We start from the raw sequence: 18,553 nt of genomic DNA, 5'->3' as shown, positions 1-18,553 counted from the left end.
CAAGTCGAGTTGTGAACGCTGGAGATGGAAGAACCCTCGATCGAATCCGACGGCGGGATCTCTCCGGCGACGGCCGGCGGCTCAAATTTCCGACGGCGGCTGCCACGTGGGGTCGGTACTCCTGCGAAAGCCCGGGTGCTGGACGCTCGGGAAGCGAGGTGAGACGTTGAATGCTTCGCCAGACGATGGAGCGCTGCTATGTCTTTGATTCATGGGGTCGCATTCACACAAACGTTGCTATTAACAAAGACAGTGGAGTCTCGCGCTTAGGACCCGACGGCTGTGTCCAGCGACGCCGCTTCCTTGAGACGCTTGCGTTCGTCTTGGAGCATGCGACAGAGTCCTTCGAGCTTCTGGATCTTGTCGGCTTGGCGCTTGGCGTCCTCGGCCGACCGGACGCGCTCCTGGAGAGCCGCGATCGCCCCTGCGTCGTACTCGTCGCACTTCTTCTTGAGCGTCCCGTTCTCCTTCTCGAGGCGCTTGATGTGCTTGGACATCTTGTCCATTTCGGAGCGCAGCGTCACAAACATCGTGTTGCTCTTCGAGAGCGTGTCTTGGACCGTGTCAAACTTCTCCGAGTACGCGCCCAGTTGTTCCTACAGCGCTGTAGAATGCTTCTTCCATCTCTACTATGGTACCTGGAGCGCGGCTTCGCGGGCGGCGATCTGCTGCGCCTTCTCGAGCGTCAACTGCACCTGCATTGCGTGTCATGCATCGTAGTCATAAGGACGATCGGACCTTTTCGGCTTCGCGGTTCGTGAGCTCGACTTGATGCTTGAGCTTGGCTTCGGCGAGCTGCACTGTGAGGTCTTTGGCCTGGAGCTGGTGCGCGAAATGCTCTTCGCGCACTTCATACTGCGCGAGGAACGTCTTGAGCTTCGTCTGCAGCGCCTCGTTCTCGTGGAGGGATGCGACGTAGTCCTTGCCTTGCTGCTCCATCTTGACGCTCACTTCTTCAATCGTCTTTTGAAACTGCGTCGAGAGCTGCTTGCGCTTCGCGTCTTCGTCCTCGGCCATCTTGCGCGACTCGGAAATGATCGTCTTGTTCTGCTTCTGGAGCTCGCGGCAGAGCTGCTCGAGCTTGCCTTTGGTCGACGAGACCTTTTGGAGCGCGTCTTGAGACGATGTGAGCTGCTCGCGCGAGACGATAAACTTGGCGTGGACCTCGCCGACTTTCTTGTGGACCGCCGCGAGGTGGCTGAGCAGCTGGCCGACGGTCGTCTCCATGCGGAGGATCTCGCCGCTCTCCAAGCTGTCTTGCCACGCCTGGACGCTCCTCTCGACGAGCGTGCTGTCGGCGAAGATGCCACTCATGTCGACGTCGAGGCCGTCGTCGCCGACCTGGAGGCGTGCAATTTTGCTCGCGAGGAGGTCCTTCATCGCGGCCTCGTCCTTGGCCTTGCCCTTCGTCATCGGGTTCACGGGTGGCGTCGGCGGTCCGCTCTCGGACGTTTGCTTGTGCTTGAGCGACCTCTTCCGGCCCCCTTCGCTTCCTGTGGTCTCCATGCTGCCAATCGGCGAATATCTTTCCATCGTTTTTTTGGCCCCCGTGTCAGAAACACGACCCTCACGATAAGGCGCAAAGTGGGGGGCCCTACCAAAAGCGCGCCGCGATGCCATTGGTCGCGACCAATTGGTTGGTGTGATCTATTTGGGCTCCGAGTGCATGCTCGCCCGAACGGTTCTCAAGCCTGCTCGTCTCCTGCCCAGTCTTGTCCGCGCGCTGAGTACCTCGGTCGATAGCATGAGCAACAACAACTTCAACAACAACTCTCGAGGAGGCCGTGGCGGCGGTCGCGGTGGTCGTGGTCGTGGCCGCGGCGGTGGCTTCCGTGGCGGCCGCGGTGGAGGCCGCGGTGGCGGTCGCGGCGACGTTCCGTGGTTTCGCCAAGAAGGCTACAACGACGCGGTCGCGAGCAGCGTCGACGAGACCGAGGTCGGCATCAAGGTGTTTGTCAACGACCTCAAGGGCTTCAATGGCATCGTCAAGCAGCGCTTCTCGGACTTTATCGTGCGCGAAGTGGCCATGAATGGCAACGACATTGCGCGCCTGACCGAGCTCGAGCTGCCGCCGCAAGGCAAGAAGAACCGCACCGTGCACACGCTCTTGTTTGACGCGATGGAGCGCTACCTCGGCTTGTCGTTTGCCAAGTCGACGGCCTCCAAGCAGCACCGGTACCACGAGACGACAAGTGACCTTCCGAGCGCGTCGTCGGGCCTCGAGAGCATCTTTGACGTGCTCTCCAAGCGCCTCGTCGAGCTCTTCGTCGCAAACCGCGAAAACGGCGCGTCGTATGCGGCCAAGCGCCAAGCCAAGCTCTTTGTCGCCGAGGTCGCGACCGCGCTCGACGCGACCGAAGCCACGACGCTCGACGCGTTCTTGCACCAAGTGATTGCGACGACCGATGCGACGGCCAAGGCGGCGCTCGTGTACCACTTCCAGCCGCTCGAGAAGAAGGACGACCGGACCGCGCTCCACGGGCTCATTCGCGAGTACGGCAAGGAGCTCGTGGTCGCCGACACGACGTCCGAGGCGGGCAATGACGCGGCGACCGTCATCCGCCTCCGGCCGTTCAACAAGAACGGTGCGAAGCGCAAGGACATGGACCACCGCAACAACCGAGCGGACGCCAACTGGCCGCACAACCGCCGTAAATTCCTTGTTTCGCTGGATATATTTGTCTGATGGAAGATATTGTCTAGCCGACTACGTCAAGTTTATCATGTACAAGAAGAACAAGGAGACGGTCGAGGCGATGCAGCACATGGCCAAGATTTTGCACTTGAACGACGGCGTGTTTACGTACGCAGGCACCAAGGACAAGCGCGGCCTCACGACGCAGTGGGTCACGGCGTACAGAGTGCCGCGCGAGACCATTGCGCGCATCAACAACGTACGTCGTATCGTGCACGAGATGGCTCAGTTTATATGTCGATGTAGCACAAGAGCTACGGCAAAAACTACGACATGTACGCGTTCCTTGTCGGCAACTTTAGCTACGTGAACGACCCGCTCACGCTCGGCGACCTCTACGGCAACCAGTTTGGTCTCGTGCTGCGCAACATCCCTGATGACGTCTCGGACGACGACATTGCGGCCGCCGTCCACGCGTGGACCACCATGGGTTTCGTCAACTACTTTGGCTTGCAGCGCTTTGGCACCAAGTCGATTCCGTCCCATACGGTAGCGTTTTCTCCATATTCGAGTCAAGAGCGGATGGAAATATGGGTTTGAGTAGGTCGGGCGCGCGATGCTGCGGAAAGACTTCAAGGGCGTCGTGGACCTCATCCTCGGGCCCAAGGACGGCGATGCGAGCAAGATCCGCGAGGCGCGTGTGCACTTCCAGCAGTACAAGGACGTGGACGCTGCCTTGCGCATGTTCCCTCCCTTCCTCGTCGCGGAGAACGCAGTGCTCCAAGGGTTCTCACGCCACGGTCTCGACGCGTACGAGCGTGCGATCCGCAACATCCCGACCAAGCTTCGCATGGTATGGCTGTGGTGGGTTGGCGTCTTGTATCTCAGATGTTGCTAGATTTATACGCACGCGTACCAGAGCTACATCTGGAACGAAGCCGCGAGCTACCGTTTGAGCCACTACTCGAACACGGCGCCTGTCATTGGTGACATGGTGCTGCGAGGTGACGTCGAGTTGGACCCGGAAGCCGAAGTCGAAGCAAAAGAGGAGACGCAGCCGACCAAGAAGCGGCGGCGCTTTGTCGAGAGCGACATTATCTTTGTGACCGAAGACAACATTGGCGAGTACGCGATCGAAGACGTGGTGCTGCCCGTGCACGGCTACTCGACGCTCCTGCCCAAAAACACCGTCGCCGAGGTATGTTTTCTGCGAATTGTTGCCAAATTTCCGACTTTACCGCATTCGCGTAGGTCTACACCCGCTGCGCGACGCAAGATGGCGTGAATTTCGAGTCGCTTCGGAAAGACCAGTCGCCCGAGTACAACCTCCCGGGCTCGTACCGCCACATTTTGCGCAAGCCGCAACAAGTGCGCCACGAGATCAAGCGCTACGACGACGAGACGATCCCGCTCCTGCCGTCCGAAGTCGACGTGCTCTTGAGTCGCCCGACGGTGCCGTCGCTCCCGAACGGCAAGTTCAAGGCCATCTGCCTCGAGTTCATCCTCCGTACGTCTGTGGTTTGTGAGGCCATCTTGTTGATCCCATATATGTGTAGAGTCGTCGAGCTATGCGACGATTGCGATCCGAGAACTCCTCAAGCAGAGCTCGAGCATCCACGTGCAACTGCAGCTCAACGAGCAAAAGGCCGGCAAGGCGATCGACACGTCCAACGTTAACAAGGTCAAGTCCATCCCGATCGGTCGACCAGGCTTCTCGCTCGGCAAGCAATAAGGACGTCCGCTTGTCTATCGCTATGCGACATGAAAGCTCCCGATCAATGAACATACCACCCTGCACTGTATTTTCTCGAGTTGCAACGGTTGGCTCACGAAGATCCCTCGGCGTCGAGCAACGTCCTCTCGGCGAGACGCTGACGGCTGCGGTCGAGGTAGACTTCCAGTGCAATGAAACTCGCAATCAAACACGTTGCGACCCACTGCCACTGCGCCACCTACTCGTTTGGTCCCAACTTTGTTCCGCAAGAAGAGAGGCTGTACCGGCACGCAGGTCTTTGTGGCGTCGTCAAACTCGTGGTAGTAGACAAGGTCGCAGTTGGGGTCTAGGCATTCGGTTTAAAGCTGCCAACGCATTTTGGTCGCAGTACCGTTGCATTTGTTGGTCGACTGATCGTACGTCTGTTGGCCACTGCAGGCGAGAGGCACGGTACAGACTGGCTGCGTCGTCGGCGTCACCACTGGCGTTTGCACAAAGCCTACTTGCTTTTGTGTGTCGCTCAAGAGCGTCGGCAGATGCTGGAGCACCATGGCGCCAAAGATCATCGGTGATTGGTACATGTCGGGCACGAACGCAATGCCGCCAATCTCTTTGGTCTACATCAACATGAGAATTTACTAGACCTGTCGCGCCTGTACAAAAATGTCGTCTTCTTCGAGGACAATCTGGTGCTCGAGAATGCGGTTGACAATGCTCGTCGACCGCTGCAGGCACAATCTACGTACCGAGAATGAGGGACCAACCACGTAGACTAGCGCGTACTGGGGCGTTTGGCCTGTCGAGACGTTGAGCGCCAAAGCGGCGAGCGGCAGCGTGAGCGTCGGCAGACCGTACCCGACCTGAAACGAGAGCGACGGCAGCTCGTGCAGGGACACGTTCGGCCGCAGCTGCGTGATATTGGCCGACGCGTTGTACTCGAGCGGTGCCCACGTCACGAGCTACAAATATGATTGCACATTGATACGACGATGAAGTGCTAGGATATCTTACCGAGGTGTAAAACTCTTTGGGCAAGACGAGGCAGGGCACCTCAAAGTCGACGTGGGCCGCCCAGTACGACGACGACGGCTGCATCAATGGCACGCCGCAGACCGTCGCGTTGTGCACTGCACGAAGATCACCGAGTTGAGGCTCACGCTTCCATGTCGAGAGTTCTCCTACCTGTAAAGGACGTTCGGCGCTTGTAGTAAAAGTCGTGGACGACGTTCATCGACTCGGACCACGTCCATTTGTCGTCCTCTGGTCGCGTGAGCTCCACGTATAGAGGACGCTTCGGTCGCACCTGGCGACGCCGCAGGACGAAGCGTTGCATTCGCAGCGCCTGTCGATGGATCCATGCCGTTGTACTGCAGAACGAGGTCGCCCGGGAACGGCCAGCCGGGCTGCGGCGACGACACGAGCCCGATGCCAAGCAGCCCCGACACGTTCCATCGCCTGTCCATTACGTGGTTCGCGACGTTTGATGATAACACTCACTTTTCAAAGAGCTGGGCGTCGGCGACCTTGGCGATAACATCGCCCGCGGTCACGTTGTCAAAGCCCAGGCTCACGCTCGTGTACGCCGACTCGTCGACGTCGGCGTAGAGGATCACACCTCGGAAGCGCGTCGAGAGCTCGAGCCGGACCGGGTTTCCATTAACAGTCGCATTGACCCACGGGCTGTGGTAGCCGACGCCAAGCGCTACGTGGCAGCACGTCGCGACGGCGAGGCCGGCAAGCCAGGTTGCGCCTCGCATCGATTACTCTATTTCTGGTCGTTTTGTCCAATAATACACACTATTTTGGCATTAAACCTCTCTGATATGATATATAACCTGCAGCAACCCATATTAAAGTCGATACAAACACCAAGTGTGCCCGGTGTCCGGATGGACACCCAATGATTACCAACCGAATGGGCGTATCCGGACAGCTCGCGCTTGGCGCTTCGAGCTTGTTGTTCATCTCCTATCCAGTCGAACGCAGCTAGAGGAAGATGCCACGCAAGGCCGGCCGTCGCGTACGTCGTCGCTGCTGCCACCGGAGGGCTATGGCTCATGCATGCTCTCTCTGTGTAGAAGAAGACCCGTACGCATGCCAATGCGGGCACGGAAGACTACGAGAACACGCCCAAGAGCTTCGTCTTCAAGATGGGCAAAGCACCGGGCTGTGTCATCAACCTCGTCCAGGACATGCGCCAGGTCATGCTGCCGTACACAGCCGACAAGCTCCGTGAGAAGCGGTAGCTACATCTTTCGCCCATGCGTCATCGGCTCACCATCCTCTCGTCGTAGCAAAAACACGATCCAAGATTTCGTGCACGTGGCGGCGCCGCTCGGCGTCTCGCACTTCCTCGCTTTTAGCCACACAGACGCCGGCACGAACATGAAGCTCGTGCGCCTCCCGCGCGGCCCGACGCTCTCGTTCAAGGTCGTCGGCTACTCGCTCATGAAGCACATCCACTCGATCCAGAAGCGCCCGGTCGATGCGTCGCTTGCCTTCAAGACGTCGCCGCTCGTCGTCCTCAACAACTTTACCGGCGCCGAAGACCACGTCAAGGTAGATCGCATCGTCTTGTCAAGCTCGTCGCTCATGCGCATGCGGTGTAGCTTCTCAATGCGACGTTTCAAAACATGTTCCCGGCCATTGACGTCCAGACAATTGCGCTCGCCGACTGTCGCCGCGTCGTGCTCTTCCACTACGACAAGGAGACGGGCCATGTTGAGTTCCGTCAGTATGTCATCCGCGCCGCGCCGCTCGGTCTCTCGAAGAGCGTCAAGACGCTCGTCAAGTCCAAGGTCCCGAACCTCGGCAACGTCGAAGATATCTCGGACTTTGTCTTCGGGAATGCGCAGACAGGCATGACGTCCGATAGCGAGGTCGACGACGAGTCGGCGCACATTGTGCTGCCCGACAAGTTCCGCGGCCGGGGCAACACGAAGAGCGAGAAGAGCGCGGTGCGCCTCGCCGAGGTTGGCCCGCGCCTCACGCTCAAGCTCGTCAAGGTCGAGAAGGGCGTGTGCGACGGCGATATCTTGTACCACGCCTTCGGTACGTTCTTGCGACTTCACACCTGGTGCCTCATTGCTTTGTAGTGCAAAAGACGCCGGAGGAAGCCGCCAAGATCAAGGCGCGCAAGGACATGGAGAACGCGCTCAAGCGCAAGCGCCGCGAAGAGCAGGCCGCCAACGTCCAGGCCAAGACGGACGCAAAGGAGGCGAAGAAGAAGGCCAAGGCCGACAAGAAGGGCGTCGACGTGCACACCAAGCGCCGCCTTCTGCAGCAGTACGCCAACACGGAAGAAGTCTCGGACCTCGAAGACGCCGAGTACTACCGCCAGGCCGTCGGCGAAGAGCCGGACGCGTACATGTTTTCGGACCGCAAGGTTGCCGAGAAGAAGGCGCCCATGGCCGGCAAGCGCAAGTTCAACGACCGCAAGCCGCCGGTTGACAAGTCGAGTGGCAAACCGAGTGGCAAGCCGACGGGCAAGCCGACGGGGAAGCCGACGGGGAAGAAGCCGATGGGCAAGGCCTTTGGCGGCAAGAAGAAGGACTTTCCCGCCAAGAAGGGCGCCCGCGCGACCTTCAACAAATTCAAGGGCCGGAAAAAGTAGAGCGCTCGCGACACCAGACCTGTTTTTTTAACTCATAACTCTCAAATCATCATTGCTACTACATACTCGATGGTTGGAGCCAAAACCACCACCGGATTGGAGGACCACGTCATAGCATTTGGGCCACGACCTGCTGGTCGGTAGACTCATATTGCGACGACGCGCGGACTAGATACTCAATGAACGACCTCGTTAGCGAGCCCCTGGAGCATAACAGCAATGAGCGGCAGCGGGTTTTGAAATGCGACTGCGCCCTGCGACCAAGTCCTCTCTTGCGCTGCTCCTACCAGCACGCACAACCGCCTCTGGTTTAGGGGTTAGCGGATACTAGTACACGGTGGTCGCTGATCGAAGTCCCAACCCGTGATTACCTCGCTGCACCTGTACGTACACGGACAGCTCGCGCAGCTCCTTTGATACGCCCTCAAAAGTAGTGTGTTATACTCGTCCCTCTTCCGACTGGAATTGACGACAGTAGAATACTTTGCTCAAGGCTCGTGCTCCATGCAATGGACAAGACACATGTGCGCCTCATGCAGAAACACATGTTGTTACAAATGATCCGACGGTCGTCATTACGGCTTGTCGAGATGCTTGATGATCCGCGCCGGCGTGCCGCCAACGACGACATACGGCGGCACGTCCTTAGTGACGACGGCCCCCGCGCCAATGACGGCGCCGTCCCCGATGGTGACACCCGGAAGAATGACAGCGTTGCCGCCGATCCAGACGTCGTTGCCAATCGTGATGGGAAAGGCCAATTCGGGGCCCCAGTCGTGGCGCAACTTGGCGTCGGTCGGGTGCGTAGCCGTGTAGATCGAGACGTTGGGCGCAACGAGCACGTTGTCACCGAACGTGACCTTGTTGCAGTCGAGGATCGTGCAGTTGTAGTTGATAAAGCAGTTGGACCCGAGATAAATGTTGTTCCCGTAGTCGCACCGGAACGGCGACTCGATCGCGACGTCCTGGCCCATGGACCCAAGAAGCTCACGCAAGAGCGCGAGGCGGGCGGGGTCCGTCGCGTCCACGTCGTCGAGCTTGTTGAGCTGCGACCACAGCTTGCGCGCCGCAACGCGCTTGGCCATGAGGACGGGGCATCCGCCGTAGTAGAGCTGACCCTGGAGCATCCGGTCTTCCTCGGTCTCGCTGTCGCCAGCGACGCGCATCGTGTGGCGCAGCGGGTGGTTCTTGTAGTCGTCCATGCTGAGTGCAAATTCGTAAGTGTTCGACGGTCGTCATCGGTGCAGCAAAGGCAACACGTTAGCCAATCAGAAGCGAACACGACTTGAAGTTGGCCTTGGGACTTTGACTGTCTCTCGCGTCCAAGCAAGCGCAGCCACATATCGTCTCGTATTACTACGAGCTTATGCGTAGTAGTCTTGCTACAAATCAAGCGCGAGGATGAGTAGTTAAGCTTGGCTGCGCCACCCATACCAAGCGGCAGGTGATTTCTGAGCCTGGCGACGATGGGTCAACTTCAACCTGAGAAATCCAGAGTTATAAATGAGGCACCCATTCTTGTGGCTATTTATAGCCACTGGATTTTGGTGGATTTATTGCTTGTGACACGCCAACCAGTGTCCAGGTTTCTCCAAAATCTCGTTGTTTGCGCCGAGAGAGGACGCTGAAAAGCTCGGGGCGATGGCCCAGCGCCTTGGTGCACGGGCGGCCACTCCGTACGCCTCGATCTGAATCATGCCGACAACCTTCTGAGCGATCGTCGAGCTCCAAAGTGTGGAGACGCCCCGGCCCGCCAGACGTGCCAAGAGACTCAGGGAAACGTCGAGTCCGTCACGACGGGCTGTGAGACCAAAGAGCGACGACCCATGAACGTCACAGTTTAGACCGTCCGCCGTGACCAACGGAAGGTTCTCAATCAGAGGACTCGTGCCGCTGCACTTGGGCTGTCTCTGGAGGGCAACTCGGAGTGCGTACACAAAGCACCCGCTTCGTTTGCTTGCCGCAGCACGCGCCGTCGCACTCGTGCTCTCTTCCACGCCGAGCACAAGTTTCTTGGCGACGCCGAGGGTGTCTTCTTCGACATTGGCCAAGACCAGGAGCTCGTGACGTCCGCTGCGTGCTCGGTGGTTCGCTTAATGAGGTGCAGCACCGTGTCGATCTCTTGTTTGCACAACAGAAGACTCATGCCCAAGGCAGCCTGCATCGCATCGGTAGCGGACCCAGCGCGCGTCCTTGAGCGCCGAGGCGACGCTCACGATCTCTTCCTCAAACGCCTTCTCCAAGTTGAGATCCAGCCATGTGTAAAGCGTCGTCGAGCAGCCTCTTGGTCGACGCAGACTCTGTGCGCAAAGCAGCCTAGGCTCGGCACTGGCCTCGGGGGGCGAAATACATTTACGGGCAGCCCATGGACCCAATCGTCGTAGAAAAGCGTATAATTGGACTTCGACGCGCCAATTTCGTTCTAGTACGCCTGCAGCTCGGAGACTTTTGTATGGCCTTGTAAACACGTTCGCCTGCAGTTGACAACGCAGCAGCAGCTACGCTGGAAAAGCCAGCGAGACGTTGGTCTTCTGGAGAGCACCGGTCGGTATCCTTGCTTCTATCAAGGCCATGGCGTGGCGCGAAATTTTCGCCCATCGAAATGAAAACTGCAACCAGATGGGTTTAAAACATAATTTTGATTAAAACAGTGACGCGAGGTCATTCCCATGGTTGTCTTCCTTGGCGAGGAGATGACACACGATGGGAGACCCGGATCGCAGCGTACTATGGTCCAAGGACAGACGCCCAGCGCTTTGCAGCAATGGTGGATGGAACCACACTTGTCCACACGTCATGTCAGGGCGTGCGCGGTGGGTCGTGCTCGCTGTGGCAGATCGTTCGCAACGGTGCCTGCTTGTCACTGCTCTGCATGGGGTGTACCTCGGTGATGTCGGTGATGCTGGCAACGAAGAAGCCGAATGCACTACCGATGATGAAGCCGCCTACGCTACAGGCGACGAAGCCGCGTGCGAAGCCACCTGTGTTTCCAACGACGGCGACTGGGACCGATGCCGTCCGCAAGGTGGCTTCGGCCATGCGGTCAGCAGCCGACGAGAAGACGACACCTCCAGCGCTGAAAAAGGTGAAGCGCACACCCGTGGACGACGCGAGCAGTCGCCTCAACGTCGCGGTCTAGCCTTCGGCCGCGATCGCGGCCGACGCCCTTTCGTGCAGGATCGCAGCATATTTTTATTCTCTATTATATTTTATTATCCGTTTGCCTCCCCGCTTTTTCGTTTGCCCAGCGACTTGAATCATCGTCATGAAGGGGTTCCACCAAGCGCGAATTTGTATAAGCGAATTTCGTGCTACACCCTCGATATTTATGGCCTTGGTGCTATCGACTGGCTTGTGCCGTGTACTTGTCGTGCGCTGGAACGCAATCATATCCGGCCCAACGACGAGGACTTTGTGGGCACCAGTTGTTTATATTTGTTTTCAGTCGCCCGGAGGTCGGTCGGACCGGCCATTATCAACGCGGAGTCTCCGTCGCGCATTGTTTGGCCGACACGTGCGAGCGTGGCTCTCCCGCATCGTTGCGAGCGACGCGCAGGAGACGAGCCACCGGCCATTTTGGACGCACGGCTTTCGAAACTTGGATCCAGGAGGGGGCTAGACGCATGGAATCTCTAGCATATGCATGTAACAAATGACTCTTGTCGTACGCCAAGATTGCGCGAGTAGCTATAAACTTTGGGGTCTCGGTCTCACGTGGCCTACTGCAGATTGGGAGCAACCCCGTGCGGACAGCTGCGATGCTCGGGCTCCATGCACTGACACCAAGTCTCCTGCGAACCATCCGAGCGAAGCGTAGTAATTGGATCGGGTGCCAAAAAGACGTCTCTTGTTCCGCCGAGGTACTGAACTCTGTCCCACGACGAAGGGCACCTCGTTTCGGCACCAACACGAGCGGCTTATCAGAAAGCTCCATGCTATTTGAGCCTGCCGTCTACTGTCACTCTGCAGGCGCAGTTGACGGCGAGCGGTGGATTGAATCTGCGGAGCAACTCCTGGGTACCATCCAGTATCTCGTCCTTCATCTATCATGAGGAACCGGAAATTTTGCGCCGCTTGGCGTCAGTGGGATATCGCAGCGCTCGCACGTGCGTCCACGTCACCGATAAGATCATATTTTAAAAATATATTGCAAAAACGGCCATGACGTGGCATACGGACGAATCTCTTCGGACCGACCAACACCGAACGCGTCAGTACGCATTTTCTCGACTTCGCAACATACTCGAATCGACTAATTGCCCGACAAGATGGAGTACAACCGTCTCTCGGACGCCGAGATCAGTCGGCCCTCGGAGCGCAACGCCCGCCACTCGTCCGGGTACGACCTCCAGCACCGCGAGAGCATGGACCTCTGGCGCGAAAGCGTGCGTGAGAGCGAGAAGTGTCTGCGCACGTCGGCGTCGGGCGACTTTTCCCGCGCGTCCGAGTTCCGCGTCATTGTGCCTGTGGAAAGTGACGTGACGCAGCCCGAGTCAAAGCGCGATTACAAGGGCCGCATTCGAGTACGCACATGCAGCACCATGCTCGGATGATATGACGGACGTAGACATGGCCGGGGATCCTGCTCTTGTTCTGCATCGTAGCGGGCTCAGTCGTTGGCATCGTCTTTGAGGCCCGTGACGCGCGCGACGCGGCGAAGGAACGCGTCCTGATCGCCACCAACAGGCTCTTCAAGAACCACTCTGGCAACCTCGTTTCGGGAACCGCCGACACGGATGCTGCCGACGGTCAAGTGGGCAACCCCATGACATACTCGACGACAAGTACGTCGGTATTCATCCGATCAAAGTCGCTCAATTGTCGGTTGGCGTAGACTGCGAGCTTCCCAATTACCTCAGCAAGAACGGCAAGATCTACAGCACGAGTGCCAACGGCACTGAAGTCGCGGTCGGACTCAAAGGCCTCAACTGGTACGACGTGTCCCGCACCCTTTAGTGCAACGATTCCATTCTACCACGTGGGCAGGTTTGGCATGGAGACAGGCGTCAACGTGCCGCTCGGACTGTGGGCCAACAGCCAAAACGGCACGACCGCGGTACGCCGTACTCGAAAAATGGCGGCAGCATTATTCTCCATCTGTCTAGTATGTCATTGCGCAGTTTATGCAAGAACACAAGTTCAACGCCGTGCGCCTCCCAGTGTGCATCACGAGCCTCCTCAAAAACACGCCACCGATCAGCGGGCTCGTCAACAAGGCGCTCAACCGAGCGCTCGACACCTCAACGTACATGAGCACGGTTCAGTCGATTATCAAGGTGCTCGCGTACCGCAACATTGGCGTCCTCATCTCGCTGCACACACTCACAACGACCAACTCGGGCGGCACGTGGTACGATGAGAGCCTCGGCATTTCCAAAGCCGACTTTCTCAAAGCGGTCAAGATCCTCACGACCAACCTCTGCTCGGCCACGTACTGGAACGTCATGGGGCTCGACGCTAAGAACGAACCGCACACATCGACATGGGCCGACTTTGCGTCCGGCGCCGAAACCATTGGCACGCAAATGCTCAATGGGTGTCCCAACTGGCTCCTCTTTGTCGAGGGCGTCAACAGCGCGCATACGGTGGCGCTCAACGGGTCGACGATTTCGTATTTCGACTGGTGGGGCGGCGGGCTCCAAGAGGCGGGTGGTCGCCCAGTGGCGCTCACGACGGCCAACAAGGTTGTGTACGCACCGCATTATTACACGCCGGCGGTCTCGCCTCAGGCGTATTTCTACGGCCCGAGCTTCACCGAGCTCGACGACGCGACGCTGAAAGCCCGTATTCAGGCGACGGCGTACGACATGTTTGGCTACTTGAACGCCAAGCAAAAGGAGGCCGTCGTCCTCGGCGAGTTTGCGGGACTGTACGCCAAAGACGCCCACCCGCTCAAGACGACGCAGCGCGCGACGGACTTTCTCATGGCCGTCATGCTCGAGGAAAACTATGCCGGCGGGTTCATGTGGTCGATCAACCCCGAGTCTGCGTATCAGTACAACCCCGGCTGGACGGCCGGGACGTTCACCGAAGGCCTCGTCCTCGACGACTGGCTCACGCCCAACAGCGTCTTTCTCAAGGCGATTGCGGTGCTCGATGCGGTGCCCAACCTTCGGTCGTTCCCGTGTTTTCCAAACACAGCGTAAGATCGAAACTATGATTTTGCTCCGATGCTTTCACATGCTGTGGGCGCGCGCTTTCTCGAGCTGGACGAGGTCGAGGACTTCGCGCGCATGGCCCGACGACGTGAGCCACTCCTTGAACTTGGCTTGGACCGCCTGCTCCAACGCGCGCTTCCCAGCGCTCTCGAGGTCGTCTTGGGCGAGGAGGACCCGGAGACTCTCGACGTTGGCGTGCAGTTGCTGCACGACGGCCTCGAATGGTGGTGGCAGCGCCAACGGCGGCGCCTACGAGTTGATTCGATGCAGAGTGTTTTGCATCTGCATCTCTACCTTGCTTGTGGACGCGAGCGTCGAGAGTTCCATCTTGACGGGAATGCACACGTCGATAAACTGACTCGGCGATTGCAGCACGATGGCGTCCTTCTCATGGGCGTCCTCTAAGCCTGCATGAGGCACCAAGCAGGATCGTCGTCTCTACCCGGCGACGCGAGGTTGAGGAACTTGTCCCACATGCCCGCGGTGTGCGGCACGAATGCAAACTCACTCGCGCTCAAGTGGTGCGCGAGCATCGGGTAGCTGCAGTTGTATGGGCCAACCAGAAGGCCACGGTTGTCGCCCGAGAAGAGGCCGCGTCGGGGCGTAAACACGTTGAAGGTCGAATCCAAGCAGTTGCTACACAGAGTCTTTTCGTCATCCTCGCCACGATGACAAACGTCGTACTGGACGCGAAGCAGTGCGGCGACGCCCGTGACTTTGACGCTCTCGCAGCGGTCGATCGAGAGCACGCCGTGGTTCGGGACGAGCACGATCTTGCAGTTGGCACACGCCACGATCGACACGTGCGTAGCTCTCTCGTCAAGAAAACAGTCGAGAAGACAACTTGCCCATACCCAAAAAGACAAAAAGGATATCGCACGGGACCCAAAATGTAAACGAACGCGTCGTGGCAGGCAAAGATCGTCACGTCCGAGCGCGGCGTCATCTCGTCGGCGCGTTTGATGACGGTCGACTTGGCCACGTTGCTCAGCACGAGCGGTCTACGCAGTCCTATACACCGCATCTTAGCAACCTTGAGAACGTACCGCTGGAGGTGGATCGCGCCTTCCGAGTCGTCCATGTCGCTGCCGTTCATAAGGTCGAAGGACCCGTGGAGTTGAAAATGCATCGACGGCGGCAAGGCAAACCCAATCGGCGGATACAAGACGTCGTTGAGCGTGAGGTACTTCTTTAGCCACTTGGCGAGCTTGCTCGTGTATTGGCTGCCGTTGACCCATTTCGGGTAGATGGTGCTGAGGTAATAGCGCTGCTGCACGAACGAGTCGCCGCCTGCGAGCAAGAAGCCGAGAACGTCGAGCTGCTCGGGACGCAGAAGGATGTCAGCAAACACGTTGCCGTCGCGCTGCACGTCGAACAAGAGCACGATGAGTGTGTCGAGATGGTCTCGGACAAAGTGAAGGTACTGCGTCTCCGCCTCGGACCGGTCCTTGAGCCCGATCGTGTGCGGCGACGCGGGGCCGGGCGAGTTGGGCGTCGTGCGCGGACTTGGCGGCGGCGTGCCTTCGTCGTGGTGCCACCTACATGCGCGTTATGCTCGTGGCATTGTCTAGCGCAGTCGCTCGTACACGGCGCTAAAGGCCGTCTTGGGCTTGGCTTTCGATGGCTTCTCCAAGTGGAGGTACAGATAGATGACGAGCTTGAAGAGCGGGATGGACTCCTTCGTGTAGTAGTCTTCGTCGGCGAGGGCCGATGCATCGTACGCTTCGCCGTCCTCGCTGGGCACTCGGATGTGGCGGTGGGCCGTTGTCAAGACGAGCCAAAACCTACGGTGGGCGTCCATGGCTGCACCAACGAGACGCAGGGACCACGTACGAGCGACATTCGAGCTCCTTCCATTGCAGAACCTCGGTCGCGATCTGCTGCCACGCTTCGTACCTACACCCGATCGCATGAGCCATGGTCTGCGGGATACCGTGGCGACGGGATCGGTCGGGCGACGGAGCCCAAGGCTGGCGCCGGCGGGAGCTCGAGCGCGTGCAAGGCGCCGACGACCGCGCAGATGCTAGCGGACGTCAGCTGCGCCAAGCAGCGCGGGGCGAATGGCAGAGCAAAATGCTCGAAGAGCTCCATGCGGACCCAGACCCGCGGAGCCATGCTGCGGAAGATGAGGTTTGGATAACCTCCAAGTGATATTAATACTGTACAAGTATGCCGGATGGGTTCGTCCGGATAGACATATCCGGCGCCTCTGGTGGCCACCAAATAGTGTTTTTTCACGGCCGGCAGTCATGGTCGCGAATAGTGTGGTACCGTGTCGCGACACCAGCCGTGGACGGGGCGGGCAGAATGTAGGTTTTAGCTGCATGTTTGTAATAAAGCGTCGACGCGCGCCATCACGGACCGGCGGGGGATGGTGGGATTTGGCCAAATAGTGTGAGTGTGAAATAGCGTGGGAAAAGAAGGCAGGAATTTCAAAGTTCAAATTTTTCTTGCCTGTGGTCGCCGGGTGGTTCGAGTACGGCAGTAGAGAGCGAGACAAGGCAACGACGACATGACCTCGGTGAAGATGGAAGAGAGCTCGGTACGACGACGCTCTGTATGTGAAGCATCGCCTTACTCCATCCTAGGTGAGCCGTCAGCTGTCGCAGTGCAACGAAGACGCGTGGATGACGCTGGCCCGCATCGCCGAGATGATGGGGGACGACGACAACATGCTCGTCTCGTACGAGAAGGCGCTGTCGCACAACCGCCTCAACACGGGCGCGCTCTACAGCATCGGCTGCTGCTACGAGAAGGCCGAGAACTTTAGCAAGGCCGCCGACTGCTTCCGCAGCCTCGTCACGCTCAGCGAGCACGCCAACAACACGGACGCGTGGGGCCACTTGGGCTACTGCTACATGATGCTGAACGACCTCGCCAATGCCCATACCGCGTACCAGTACGCCATGTACAACAACCCGGCGTCGCAGCGCGACCCGACCCTCTGGTTTGGCATTGGCCAGCTCTACGAGCGCTCGGGCGCGCTCGACCACGCCGAAGAATCCTTTGACGTACTATAGCGCCATGTACTATCGAGAAGACGCTCATCTCTTGCGCTATAGGCGGTCCTTCGTTTCGAGCCCCCTTTCAACATGGCGCTGGAAGCGCGCATCCGCCTCGGCATCATCGCCAAGCAACGCGGCGACCTTGACGTCGCAGTCGAGCGCCTCAAGTCGGTGCTCTCGCTCGCGCAGTCGAACGACATGCTCAGCGACGTCTGGACGCAAATCGGCCACGTCTACGAAATGAAGTCGGAGGTACGCCCACCAATCGCGTGCCGCCCTTTTATATCACTTGTTGCTACTAGATCCAGTTGGCTCAAAGTTCGTACCTCAAGGTCGTCGATCTCAACCCGAACAACGCCAAGCCGCTGCAGCAGCTCGGGTGGCTCTGCCTCAAGCACAACCAGCACGTCGAGGCCATCAAGTACCTCAAGAAGGCGGTCGCGGTCGGTACGTTTATGCATTTTTGTGTTGTCGTGTCCCTTATGACGCATTTGTGCTCTAGATCCGCAGGATGGCAAGGGCTGGTACCTCTTGGGTCGCTGCTACATGGCAGTCCGCGAGTACGAAGAGGCGTACGACGCGTACAAGCACGCCGTCAACTCGGACCCGTCCAACCCGAACGTGTGGTGCTCGCTCGGCGTGCTCTTTTACCAGCTCAACCAGCACCTCGATGCGCTTGACGCGTACTCGCGTGCGATCAACATCAACCCCAACATTTGCGAAGTCTGGTACAACGTCGGCACGCTCTACGACGCGTGCAACCAGACGACCGACGCCCAGGACGCCTACCAAAAGGCCGCCGAGCTCGGTGCCGACGCGCAGTTTATTCGCGAGCGCCTCGACTTGCTCCGCGCGCGGGAAGCCGGCCAGCCCACGACCGGCATGCCGGGCGCCAACTCGGCGCCGGGTCCGTCCGAGCCGCCGACGACGTCCCCGATGCCGTCGTTTACGTCCAAGAACACGCCGGCGCCAGCGCCGGCCGCCAACTCGGCCCCGGGCAATGCGCCGCCCCAACAGCAAGGTGGGCAGCCGCCAATGCAGCACCCGTCCCAGGGCAACGCAATGAACGCGCCGTACAACCCGCAGCAGCCGCCGAGCAACGGGGGCCCGATGATGGCGCCCATGAATGGTGGCGCGGGCGGCCAGCCGCAAATGAGCATGATGCGCCCGATGTCGTCGAGCCGCCAGCCGATGGGGGGCATGGGCATGCCGCCGCCGCCGCAGCAGCAGCAACAACAAGGCCCGCCGGGCATGCTTCCGCGCGGCGTCATGGACGGTCCTCCCCAAGGTAGCACTTTTGCCTCGTAAGCTCTGCTGCGACGTGGAGTCGTCGCGGCAGGGTGGTCGTGCTTGTCACCATCGTCTCGATCCAAATGTGCTCTCCTCTAGGCCGGCGGTAGAGGACAACGAACGACGGAGCCCGTAGTT

The 18,553-nt window shown here is 59.0% G+C and overlaps 8 protein-coding genes across 10 annotated transcripts; 4 read left to right on the top strand and 4 right to left on the bottom strand.

Moving 5' to 3' along the window:
- Positions 1-217: 217 nt before the first annotated feature.
- SDRG_04346 (hypothetical protein) lies at positions 218-1,528 on the bottom strand. The gene is made up of 3 exons (XM_008610019.1): positions 739-1,528; positions 639-695; positions 218-596 (listed from the first exon to the last, which is right to left on the bottom strand). Exons 1-3 carry the CDS (start codon positions 1,504-1,506, stop codon positions 267-269), a joined length of 1,155 nt encoding a protein of 384 aa, XP_008608241.1. The 5' UTR covers positions 1,507-1,528; the 3' UTR covers positions 218-266.
- A 114-nt stretch (positions 1,529-1,642) lies between these two features.
- On the top strand, positions 1,643-4,437 carry SDRG_04345 (hypothetical protein). The gene is made up of 7 exons (XM_008610018.1): positions 1,643-2,651; positions 2,704-2,894; positions 2,942-3,184; positions 3,240-3,488; positions 3,534-3,833; positions 3,887-4,142; positions 4,192-4,437. Exons 1-7 carry the CDS (start codon positions 1,667-1,669, stop codon positions 4,365-4,367), a joined length of 2,400 nt encoding a protein of 799 aa, XP_008608240.1. The 5' UTR covers positions 1,643-1,666; the 3' UTR covers positions 4,368-4,437.
- Positions 4,150-6,127, bottom strand: SDRG_04344 (hypothetical protein). 3 transcript variants are annotated; one of them, XM_008610016.1, is made up of 10 exons: positions 5,847-6,123; positions 5,653-5,804; positions 5,532-5,609; positions 5,361-5,476; positions 5,133-5,308; positions 5,009-5,087; positions 4,741-4,966; positions 4,634-4,695; positions 4,424-4,587; positions 4,289-4,381 (listed from the first exon to the last, which is right to left on the bottom strand). In XM_008610016.1, exons 1-9 carry the CDS (start codon positions 6,104-6,106, stop codon positions 4,462-4,464), a joined length of 1,275 nt encoding a protein of 424 aa, XP_008608238.1. In that variant the 5' UTR covers positions 6,107-6,123; the 3' UTR covers positions 4,289-4,381; positions 4,424-4,461. The 3 variants fall into 3 exon arrangements, with proteins under 3 accessions (XP_008608237.1, XP_008608238.1, XP_008608239.1); XM_008610017.1 differs by having other exon boundaries at positions 4,289-4,376; XM_008610015.1 differs by having other exon boundaries at positions 4,150-4,587; positions 5,847-6,127.
- Positions 6,128-6,324: 197 nt separating this feature from the next.
- SDRG_04343 (hypothetical protein) lies at positions 6,325-8,027 on the top strand. The gene is made up of 5 exons (XM_008610014.1): positions 6,325-6,369; positions 6,428-6,591; positions 6,644-6,908; positions 6,959-7,400; positions 7,445-8,027. Exons 1-5 carry the CDS (start codon positions 6,346-6,348, stop codon positions 7,960-7,962), a joined length of 1,413 nt encoding a protein of 470 aa, XP_008608236.1. The 5' UTR covers positions 6,325-6,345; the 3' UTR covers positions 7,963-8,027.
- Positions 8,028-8,385: 358 nt separating this feature from the next.
- On the bottom strand, positions 8,386-9,176 carry SDRG_04342 (hypothetical protein). The gene has a single exon (XM_008610013.1). The coding sequence runs from the start codon at positions 9,162-9,164 to the stop codon at positions 8,538-8,540; it is 627 nt and encodes a 208-aa protein (XP_008608235.1). The 5' UTR covers positions 9,165-9,176; the 3' UTR covers positions 8,386-8,537.
- Positions 9,177-12,187: 3,011 nt separating this feature from the next.
- Positions 12,188-14,134, top strand: SDRG_04341 (hypothetical protein). Its single transcript, XM_008610012.1, has 5 exons — positions 12,188-12,485; positions 12,530-12,746; positions 12,797-12,893; positions 12,949-13,018; positions 13,068-14,134. The coding sequence occupies exons 1-5, from the start codon at positions 12,231-12,233 to the stop codon at positions 14,106-14,108; spliced, it is 1,680 nt and encodes a 559-aa protein (XP_008608234.1). The 5' UTR covers positions 12,188-12,230; the 3' UTR covers positions 14,109-14,134.
- Positions 14,135-14,138: 4 nt separating this feature from the next.
- Positions 14,139-16,240, bottom strand: SDRG_04340 (hypothetical protein; the record flags this gene model as incomplete). The annotated part of the gene is made up of 9 exons (XM_008610011.1): positions 16,054-16,240; positions 15,954-16,016; positions 15,707-15,904; positions 15,167-15,658; positions 15,001-15,121; positions 14,805-14,935; positions 14,563-14,756; positions 14,415-14,521; positions 14,139-14,369 (listed from the first exon to the last, which is right to left on the bottom strand). Exons 1-9 carry the CDS (start codon positions 16,233-16,235, stop codon positions 14,139-14,141), a joined length of 1,719 nt encoding a protein of 572 aa, XP_008608233.1. The 5' UTR covers positions 16,236-16,240.
- A 392-nt stretch (positions 16,241-16,632) lies between these two features.
- SDRG_04339 (hypothetical protein) lies at positions 16,633-18,525 on the top strand (the record flags this gene model as incomplete). Its single annotated transcript, XM_008610010.1, has 6 exons — positions 16,633-16,662; positions 16,709-17,131; positions 17,183-17,377; positions 17,428-17,572; positions 17,628-18,413; positions 18,515-18,525. 6 exons carry the CDS (start codon positions 16,633-16,635, stop codon positions 18,523-18,525), a joined length of 1,590 nt encoding a protein of 529 aa, XP_008608232.1.
- Between the last annotated feature and the right edge of the window lie 28 nt (positions 18,526-18,553).

Source organism: Saprolegnia diclina (assembly GCF_000281045.1).
Source record: "Saprolegnia diclina VS20 unplaced genomic scaffold supercont1.10, whole genome shotgun sequence".
NCBI lineage: Eukaryota > Oomycota > Saprolegniomycetes > Saprolegniales > Saprolegniaceae > Saprolegnia > Saprolegnia diclina.
Note: the sequence above shows the minus strand (reverse complement) of the source record. Positions and strands in the feature narration are given on the sequence as shown.

Excerpts from the sequence above, each read along its gene's own strand:
- SDRG_04346 (XM_008610019.1), bottom strand. The coding sequence starts at position 1,506 with ATGGAGACCACAGGAAGCGAAGGGGGCCGGAAGAGGTCGCTCAAGCAC. Across the intron at positions 696-738 it reads CGAACCGCGAAGCCGAAAAG|GTGCAGTTGACGCTCGAGAA; the intron begins GTCCGATCGTCC and ends CACGCAATGCAG. Across the intron at positions 597-638 it reads CCCGCGAAGCCGCGCTCCAG|GAACAACTGGGCGCGTACTC; the intron begins GTACCATAGTAG and ends ACAGCGCTGTAG.
- SDRG_04345 (XM_008610018.1), top strand. The coding sequence starts at position 1,667 with ATGCTCGCCCGAACGGTTCTCAAGCCTGCTCGTCTCCTGCCCAGTCTT. Across the intron at positions 3,185-3,239 it reads AGTCGATTCCGTCCCATACG|GTCGGGCGCGCGATGCTGCG; the intron begins GTAGCGTTTTCT and ends GGGTTTGAGTAG. Across the intron at positions 4,143-4,191 it reads CTGCCTCGAGTTCATCCTCC|AGTCGTCGAGCTATGCGACG; the intron begins GTACGTCTGTGG and ends ATATATGTGTAG.
- SDRG_04344 (XM_008610015.1), bottom strand. The coding sequence starts at position 6,106 with ATGCGAGGCGCAACCTGGCTTGCCGGCCTCGCCGTCGCGACGTGCTGC. Across the intron at positions 5,088-5,132 it reads TCGACAGGCCAAACGCCCCA|ATTGTGCCTGCAGCGGTCGA; the intron begins GTACGCGCTAGT and ends CTCGGTACGTAG. Across the intron at positions 4,696-4,740 it reads GTCGACCAACAAATGCAACG|ACCCCAACTGCGACCTTGTC; the intron begins GTACTGCGACCA and ends CCGAATGCCTAG.
- SDRG_04343 (XM_008610014.1), top strand. The coding sequence starts at position 6,346 with ATGCCACGCAAGGCCGGCCGTCGC. Across the intron at positions 6,592-6,643 it reads GACAAGCTCCGTGAGAAGCG|CAAAAACACGATCCAAGATT; the intron begins GTAGCTACATCT and ends CTCTCGTCGTAG. Across the intron at positions 7,401-7,444 it reads TATCTTGTACCACGCCTTCG|TGCAAAAGACGCCGGAGGAA; the intron begins GTACGTTCTTGC and ends ATTGCTTTGTAG.
- SDRG_04342 (XM_008610013.1), bottom strand. The coding sequence starts at position 9,164 with ATGGACGACTACAAGAACCACCCGCTGCGCCACACGATGCGCGTCGCT.
- SDRG_04341 (XM_008610012.1), top strand. The coding sequence starts at position 12,231 with ATGGAGTACAACCGTCTCTCGGACGCCGAGATCAGTCGGCCCTCGGAG. Across the intron at positions 12,894-12,948 it reads GGACTCAAAGGCCTCAACTG|GTTTGGCATGGAGACAGGCG; the intron begins GTACGACGTGTC and ends CCACGTGGGCAG. Across the intron at positions 13,019-13,067 it reads GCCAAAACGGCACGACCGCG|TATGTCATTGCGCAGTTTAT; the intron begins GTACGCCGTACT and ends CCATCTGTCTAG.